Source organism: Microcebus murinus, chromosome 18 (assembly GCF_040939455.1).
Source record: "Microcebus murinus isolate Inina chromosome 18, M.murinus_Inina_mat1.0, whole genome shotgun sequence".
Taxonomy (NCBI): domain Eukaryota; kingdom Metazoa; phylum Chordata; class Mammalia; order Primates; family Cheirogaleidae; genus Microcebus; species Microcebus murinus.
Window position 1 is genome coordinate 42787565 of NC_134121.1, and position 9362 is coordinate 42796926.

The 9362-nt window shown below is 41.3% G+C and overlaps 1 protein-coding gene across 1 annotated transcript; it reads right to left on the minus strand.

The window, feature by feature from the left end:
- Positions 1–285: 285 nt before the first annotated feature.
- Positions 286–9108, minus strand: KRT20 (keratin 20). The gene is made up of 8 exons (XM_012765814.3): positions 8557–9108; positions 6138–6220; positions 4700–4856; positions 4205–4366; positions 3790–3915; positions 2741–2961; positions 1987–2024; positions 286–1104 (listed from the first exon to the last, which is right to left on the minus strand). The coding sequence occupies exons 1-8, from the start codon at positions 8980–8982 to the stop codon at positions 1007–1009; spliced, it is 1311 nt and encodes a 436-aa protein (XP_012621268.1). The 5' UTR covers positions 8983–9108; the 3' UTR covers positions 286–1006.
- Between the last annotated feature and the right edge of the window lie 254 nt (positions 9109–9362).

Sequence of the window (9362 nt, forward strand, 5' to 3'; positions counted from 1 at the left end):
AGAGGAAGTAGTAATAGATTAGTGATTGTCAGGGACTGAGGGGAAGGGGAATGGGAGTGGCTACTAATTGGTATAAAGTTTCTTTTTGGAGTGATGAAACATCCTAAAATTAGATAGCGGTGATGGTTGCACAACCTTATAATTATGCTGAAGATCACTGAATTTGTATACATTGTAAGGGTGAGTTTCCTAGTGTTTGAATTGTATCTCAATAAAGCCGTTACTGAAAAAAACAGTGAGAAACATTTCATTCTATACATTCGCCACATAAAGAAAGAGAGCACCTGAAGGTTTATCCAGTTTATTATCAAAAGGAGACACATTCTGCCTTGAGAAGGCTTTCTCTAAATTTGTTTTCAGTCTACTCCCATTTCAAGCATTGTACTTCATTCTTATCCTGTGCAGCGTTTGTGATTGGAATTTGACTCTCAAATTATTCAAAGAGCTGAGTTGAGTTTTAATAGGCAGCAGGAACAATGGAAACAGGCAGATACAGCTCAAAGGTAGCAGAATCCTACTGATACTGGAAATTCAATGAGATTAACCAAGAAATTGGCTCAATTAAGAATCCAGGGGCTCCCAAAAGGGAACTTTGCAATTTAGAAACAGAAAAAAAATCAGAGAAAGGTTTATGTGGAATTTGCATAGAGTGCTCTGCTATGTGAGGTTTAGTATAATTGAAATGTACAGCAATTTTCAGGAGCATTACCTACAAATTGATATTAGGTGGTCTATAGCTTGTAATTAATGTGCTTCGTGATGAAGATGGCAGTAGTGATATTTTAAATATATTCTATTGCTCATTGGATTTCATTTTTGTAGGCAATTTTCAGCTCCTCCGAGTAAAACATTTATATTCAATTACAAAGTCTGATAAATAGGCTTTCCCCATTCTAATCACTACAAAGCATTAATAGTGCTTTCTCATGTCCCCTTTCTTGTACGGAGCAAAAATTATGGCCCCATTTCTTTCAAAACCTCAGCAGCATCTCTTTCTGGCAGCTGTTCATAGCTGTTCTTCCACCTCTTTGACTTCAGATGACACGACCTTGCCGTCCACTACTTCTTGCACGACTGTCTTGATCTTCCTGGTTTTCTTTATATCTGAATTCACATTAAACATTAAATGTTAATTCAGGCACGTGACTCTGTGGATTTATAAAACTCAACTTTATTAGTTTATTTCCTTCTTTTAGGAAAAAAAGTTGAACCATTTTCTTTCTTAAATAATCTTAAGTCCATTTTATAAATAAATGTGGAAAATGTGCCACTCTCCCCAAATTTACAAATTTCCTACTTCCCCCACTGTTAAACATAGATCTGCAATCTTGAATTAAGCAAAATTCACATTTTTTTAGTCTTATATTTCCTTTTCAGGTTCTCAGGATGTCTCAGGACAGCAATAGCACAGGCCAAGAAAATCACCCTTTTATAGGGCGTGTGCCAAAATTCCCACCAAGAGGTTTGTTTATGCTATGTATTAGATTTTTAGAGTCCCTGGTGTCATATCTGCTCATTTGGGAATTGGCCTCTGCTATGGTTCCCCGAAGTTCATATGTTGGAAACTTATCTCCTATGCAACAGTTTTGAGAGGTGGGGCCTAATAACAGGTGAATTAATGGATTAATGTCATTGTCTCAGAAAAGGTTAATAATCATGAAGGTAGGCTTATTATAAAAGCAAGTCCAGCCCACTCTTGCTCTCTGGCTCTCGCATACACTCTCTTGCCCTCTGCCTTCTGCCGTGAGATGACATAGCAAGAAGGCCCTCGCCAGATGCCAACACCTTAATGAGATTGGACTTCCCAGTCCCCAGAACCCTGAGCCAAATACAATTCTATTGTTTACAAATTACTCAGTCTCAGGTATTCTGTTACAGCAGCAGAAAACAGACTAAGACAGCCTCCCTTTACTTTTCATCACTGGCATATTGTTGGTGGAAAGCTGCTGACTATTATAGAACATGTGCAAACATTGGGAAACTTACCTTTCTCTTCCAGGGTGTTTAACTGATACTCTGTAGTTCTGGTTGTTTTTTTTTTTTAAAATAAAAAAAAAAAAAAAAGAAAAAACAGAAAAATATGTTATTGCCATTTTGAAAATGGAGTGCCTTGCTGACTTTTATGTTTCAAAGCAAAGTCTTTCTGTGTTTTAATACTGTTTTCTATTTCTCTCCCTTTTATAATACTTGCTGTTGCAAACTTGAGTGTCTTGCTTTTTAACTTGAAATTTACACAGCTTCAAAATGGACTGGTTTCATGTATGCTAGAAGTTTTTATAATTAAAATAATGCAAGTTTAAATCTCTTGTTATCTTGCTGATGTTCTTGGGTGTGATTTCTGAGAACAGTTGCTACTATCACATTGGTGTTCTCAAACTGGCTCCCACAGATCTCTGTGGCCTATTATTGAATTCACAAGCTCTCAATGACAATTTCCAACAGGTCGTGCTTTCAATTATATAGTAATCCTAAAAATTAATGTAAGCATAATCTGTATTATTTAGATAGCCATCTTCTAACTCAGTCCTACCACACGACCTCAAGGCTGTATTTGATATTTCGGGTGTGTGTGTACTTTTTAGCTTATTTTTGTTATTTTATTGTTGTTGTTGTTGCTGATGGTAGTGTGTGTGTGTGTGTGTGTGTGTGTGTAATTACTTTTGGGTAACAAGTGACAGGGACATTGAAATGGGAGAGCATACAGACATTGGCATACATCCCTTAATGCTAAGAGCCTTACCTTACATCTTCTCCTTCCAGAAGGCGGCGGTAAGTAGCAATTTCCTGCTCAAGCCGGATCTTTAAGTCAAGAAGAATATTGTATTCAGTGTTCTGGCGTTCTGCGTCGTTCCGAATCTGCGTCAGTTGGGCCTCTAGAGAGCTCAGCAGAGCCTGGAGGTTGGCCAACTGGCCGCTAAAACGAGCGTTGGTCTCTTCCAGTGTGTGCTCCAAAGATTCTTTCTGTGAACACAAGAAAAAGAGGGAGTTTCTTATTTAAGGACTTGATTTAAGAGGTGGGTTAATTTTAATTTTTTTTAAGAAGACTTTCTGCAGCCAGTCACTGTGGGGCTCATGTATATTTCTAGCTCTATCTGTTCTTGATATTTGCTTCCCTACCTTGTGAGGGGGTTATATCTCCAGCTCCTTCCTCAGGCTTGGCCATGTGATTTGCAGTGTTTCCGTAGTGGGGGACTAGACTTCCACAACCCATTGACACCAGGCTTGGGCATGTGACTCTCTTTGGCTAATGAAATGCAGGTGGACCTGACAAATGCCTTTTCTGAAGAGAAGCTTTAAGAGCTATCATGTGGTCCCGCCATTGCTCTTTCTTTCTGCCACAACACTGGCCTGTCTGATATAGGATCTAGTCCTTCCGCCTCCCCCTGGGAGTGGAAATGTCTGGGAGCACAGCTGCAGCCAACCCACGGGGGATGTGGAGTCACTGTGGGCCACTGCGACTTGAGGTTATCGTGACTGATTTGCTTGGCCTGGAACGTCTTTACTCCTATTCTTCAGCTTAAAAATTCATCTCAAATTTTAAAATATAGTTTAAATGCCACCTTCCCTGTGAAATCTCCCAATTCTCTTTCCTCTGTCTTTGTGTAGTGCATTGCCCTTTCCTCGATTTCTCTCTGTCCTTTAACTGGACTCAGTTGTTTGACCCGTTTCCCTGCCAGCTCTGCAAGGGCAAAGTTTATTTCTTATTGGTTTTTGCATTTGCAGAGTTCCTAACACAGACACTTAGTAAACACACGCTGGGTTGAGACATGGAAGTTCAATGTGCCTTACCATGCTGAGATGGGACTGGAGCTCTATCTCTAGGCTCTGGGAGGTGCGTCTCAGCTCCGTCAGTTGAGTCTCTGTTTCTTTTAACACTTCGGTGTTCACTTTGACTTGTTGCTGTAGAGCTTTAGTCTAAAATTCCAAAAATGAAAAAAAAATAAATGAGTAATAAAGGAAAGAAGGAAGGAAGGAAAGAAAGAAGAAAGGGGGGGAGGGAGGGAAGGAAAGAAGGAAGGGAGGGAGGGAAAGAAGGAAGGGAGGGAGGGAGGGAGGAAGGGAAAGAAGGAAGGGAGGGAGGGAGGGAGGGAGGGAGGGAGAGAAAGAAGGAAGGGAGGGAGGGAGGGAGGGAGGGAAAATGAGATATCACTTTCTAGAGGACGGCTTCTCCGTATTTGCTGACACTTTAGAATTATGCTATTACCTGATTCTCAAAGTGTTCTTTGGCATCCTGAATGTTCTTCTGGGCCATGACTTCGTACTTCTGCCTCATTTCATCCATGATGGTGCCGAGGTTCAGGCCGGGAGCAGCGTCCACCTCCACGTTGACAGTGTTGCCCAGGTGCCTGCGCAGGCTGTCGACTTCCTGCAGGAGTGAAAATCCGAATTGATTTTAGTCGTAAACACATTCTCAGATAAGGCTGGGCAGAAAGGACATAAGAAGTTTTCTGGCTTCCTTCATTGGGAGTAAGTAAAAAAGAAAGAAAATAAGAACCTATGTAGGGCTTTCCTGTGGTCCGGGTTCTGCTCTAAGTCATTTATTTAACCTAAAGCAACTTTATGAAAAGAAGTTAGGGCTTGCGTCATTATTGCTGTCATCTTCGTCATCCCTCTCACCACCACCAACTCTTCTTCCTCCTCCTGTTCCTCATTATCATCACAGCCACATTCCCAATTCCACGTCCGAGTGTTTCCTCACCTCCTCGTGCTCTTTCTTGAGGAGAGCCAGGTCTCGATTCAGATTCTCAATTTGAAGCTCCAAGTCTGTCTTGCGGAGGGTCAGATCATCAAAGACCTTGCTCAGGCCTTGGAGGTCGGCTTCCACGGTCAGGCGCATGCCCCTCTCGGTCTCATACCTGCGAAGTAATTAGTATGCAGAGATAACCGTCCTTCTGAAGAGATTACAGGAAAGAGAATCTAATGAGATATATTTTTATGTGGCAGATGAGGAGATATTTCAACACTTTAGAATGTCTTCCTTTATACATTCATGAAATGTGCATAAGAACCTAGAGTCAGATAATTTGTTTCATAATATCATCTCTGTGATTTGGAGTGACCGGCAAAAGACAATTGGAAATAACTTTAAAAGTTTCTAAATTCTAGGATGTATTTAAAAAGAAATTTTAAAAATTGTTTTAATTACTGTGTTAGCAAAGGGTTATGATTTATATTACATAATGGTTAGTTTTACTTAACGAAATGTCCATGACTGATCTATTTTTATTTGTAAACAGATACATCCAAAGTGAGCTATCCCAGTCATACATTCTCCTCTACAATCTTATATACACTCATTGTTCTAAAATAGCAAACTTCAAAAAATAATAATACAATGGGACACTCAGATGCTGACTTAGTAAAATTGGAATTAATGAATTTTACTGCTTTAATCTTCAGATCTGTTTTCCCATTTGCTTCTTTGTAATCCCTGGTAGCATTAAAATGCTATCCTTTTAACCACAGAGGACTTTTTGGTGTTTAATGCATTTGTAAGTTTAGGATGAGGAAGCCTTAATGTAGAAGCAGTTTATGAGTAACAGCGCTGATCAATTGTGGTGTTATGACTACAAAGAAAGCAAACACAATTCGAAGAGTATTAACCAAGATTGGTCCTGGTTCTTTGATTCGCCAGACCATACCATAAAACACAGGTGAACTAGAAAGCACCAGGAGTCAACACTGGAACTTGGGTCGTACACCTGTAATCGCTTGACTAATTGGAGAATCACTGAGTGTAGGCATAAGGCTCTCTTTAGATAACAGAAGGGCGCTTAGCCAGAAGGGGAATTATAAATCGCCTTGTTATTACTCCAAAGGGTAGAATTTGGTTCAGTAGATAAAAAGGTAGATGCCAGGTTACTGAAATAGAACATTTTAGCAACCAGAACTAACCAACCAGAACAGTGGTAGTTACTGAAGGTGTTCAGTTACGTGCAGGGTGATCAAATCTTAGGGTTGTCGGAGGGAGAAGTGCTGGGCTAGACCACACAGTTTCTAACAACTTTCCATTTTAAGATTCCCAAAATATTTAATGGTAGTTCCTTTACCAACACTAATATGGAAAGTTGAGTGTCATGAAGGACTACTAAAAAGAATCTTTTACAGAAAGTTTTGCCAGCTCTAAGAGAACCTACTTCAGTCTGAAGTCCTCAGCAGCCAGTTTAGCGTTGTCAATATGCAGGACACACCGTGCATTTTGCATCTGGGCATCCCTAATCTGGAAAATATGTGAGAAAGAGCGACACTTTTAACTGGATGGGAGTTTTTGCAAAGACTGAGTTTATCCTCAGATACAACCACTCTTATGTCAAAAATGATGTTCATTTCAAGCATTTCCACGTGAAAATAGACAGAATAATGACATGGTATTTAACATAATAGGGTTGTAAAATGCAACTCTAGACCCCACGGTTTGCTCTACTTTCTTGTGATTTTACAAAAGGAGAATTTAACTAAACTTGAGTCAACAAACTATATATATTTTTTTTTTTTTTTTTTTTTTGAGACAGAGTCTCGCTTGTTGCCCAGGCTAGAATGAGTGCCATGGCGTTAGCCTAGCTCACAGCAACCTCAAACTCCTGTGCTCAAGTAATCCTTCTGCCTCAGCCTCCCGAGTAGCTGGGACTACAGGCATGCGCCACCATGCCCGGCTAATTTTATATATATTTATATTAGTTGGCCAATTAATTTCTTTCTATTTATAGTAGAGACGGGGTCTTGCTCTTGCTCAGGCTAGTTACGAACTCCTGACCTCGAGCAATCCGCCCGCCTCAAACAAACTATATTAAGTGCTTTGCCTTTGATGTTATTCCTGCTTAGAACATTCCCATTAGCCCCTCTCACCTGGCGAACTCCCACTCCTCCCTTACACCTCGGCTTAAACAACATTGCTTCCAGGGAGCCTTGAATGACTGGGTGATCTGCCTGTGCTCTGTGTGGTATCACACACTATCCTTCTGTGTGGTAGTTGCCTTTGTTCACACCTGTTTTCTCCTAAATCACATTATCTTCACCACCATATTCCCCAGGGCCCAGCATGAGACTCAGCACCTGGTTATTCACTAAGTATTGCTGAATGAATGAACACTTGCTATATGATGGGAGTTGTTTTATGCAGTAGGAATATCAGGACAGATGAGGGTCTTAAGAAGTGGTTAACTAATGGGTGAGTTTTCCAAGATGCAGATAGATCAAAAATATACTTGTAGAAGACGTTAAAATGACATGTCTCTTTCAACGGATCTGGTCCTAGAGAGGGCTGCCTTCATATGGTGGGTCTGCCCAGCTACATGAAACAGGTGGCTGGGCCTGTGTATTCAAGATGATCCAAAGTAGAGTCAGAGGCCGGGTGCAGTGGCTCACGCCTGTAATCCTAGCACTCTGGGAGGCTGAGGCGGGCCGATTGCTCAAGGTCAGGAGTTCGAAACCAGCCTGAGCAAGAGTGAGACCCTGTCTCTACTATAAATAGAAAGATATTAATTGGCCAACTAATATATATACAAAATATTAGCCGGCATGGTGGCGCATGCCTGTAGTCCCAGCTACTTGGGAGGCTGAGGCAGTAGGATTGCTTGAGGAAGGACAATTAAATACCACTGCTTGACATGCATGCTTATAGTTCCTGAAATGCCAAGGTAACTTCTGGTAGAGTCTCTGAATCAAATCGCACTGATGTCTAATACAACTCAAGAAAAAGAAATTTGCTGGTGAGTAAGTGGCTTTACTCTAAAGGAATACGAATCTGAAAATAGAAATGAAAATGAAAGGACAATCTTCTTTTTAGATAAGAACAGTAAAGCAAAGTAAGTGCTCTGTGTCATATCTGAAATCTCCAACTGGGAGCAAAGTCTTCTGCTTTTATTCATACAATTGGCAAAATGGAGAACTCCACCTTTTTTGAATGACACGAGAGCAGGTTATGATATAATTGAGAACTGGAGGCAATAGAACATTTTATTACCGTAGAAATAGTTTCTGAACTGCTCGGTGAGGATGACCATGTTATTAAACAGAACATTTAAAAACCCAGGTACTGTTAACACCCAGACTCCTATGCCCCGTTTCCACAATGAACACTTCAATTATTTAATCTATAATACAGCGTTCAAATACTCACATTAGAACACTTACATAAATGAAAGGAGAAAAATCTGTGAATTGACTGGGGTTTCAGAAGCTGATGAGGACTAGGTGAAAAACTAAGAAAGCTTTATCACATAAAAAATTTTTAGGTCTTTTCAGAGGAATCGTTTACTATCCGTTTAGCCCTGATGTGGTAAGCTGTTAACAAAGATACAGATTATGAGACTGGAGGATAAGATTTTCATATTTTGTATGTAATTAGATTAAAACATTTAAAACAGTATGATTTAAGGTCATCCCATTATAGAGCCAGGGACTCCGGCACTGAGGGCAGATGACAGAATGTTTACAGATGTGGCATTTCAGCCTAACTTGCTTTACCCAGGCCATTTGGACCCACCTAACACCAATGCCCTCTTGCTCTCTCATGAAGCTGAACAGTGGAGAAGGAAACACAGGCGTCACCCTCACCTGGTCTTGCAGCTCTTTGATTTGGTTGTAATATGCACTGTAGTCCCGACCAGTGCTGGGCGCGTTGGTCTCGTGCCACTGTTTGATCTGTTCTTCAAGTCTGAAGTTGGACTGCTCCAGGGACCGCACTGTCTCTAGGTAGCTGGCCAGACGGTCATTTAGGTTCTGCATGGTCATTTTCTCATTGCGGACGAACAGGTCCCCACCGCCGGCGCCGGTGAGATTGCTCCCATAGCTCGCGGTGCGTCTGGAGGTGGAGATGCGGGTGCCGCTACCCCCGGCTCCCCCATAGACACTGGGTGCAGCCCCGAGGCGCAGCATGCCCCTCGCGCTCGGGCCGAGTGCAGAGCCCTGCAAGGAGGAACTCAGGCTTCTGTGGAAGCTTCTGCGACTGAAATCCTTTGGGGATTCTAGGACGAAGGACATGTTGCTTCAGGATGGTTGGAGCAGAGTCTGTGTACTGGTGGGTGCCGAGCCGGCCTTTTATGGAGTCCACAGGAAAGAAACTCCTCCTCTGCTGACATGTCACTGGGATTGGCACTACTGTCCACTTTGCCTTGGCCTTTTTTTTTTTTTTTCCCCTTTGTACAGCAATATGTTTAGTTCGATTCCAGAAATTACCACTAGAGGCATTTTTTAGAGGCTTTTATCAGGGGTGATTTCTTTTTTCAAACAGAGCTAACAAAAGGAAACAGGAAGGTGTATTCTTTTAGCCCTTGCACCTGTCTTGGCAGGCTTTTTTTTTTGTCCTAATGTACACATAAAGAATATTTGCAATCCTCATGTATCATTTAGGTATCTAAAAA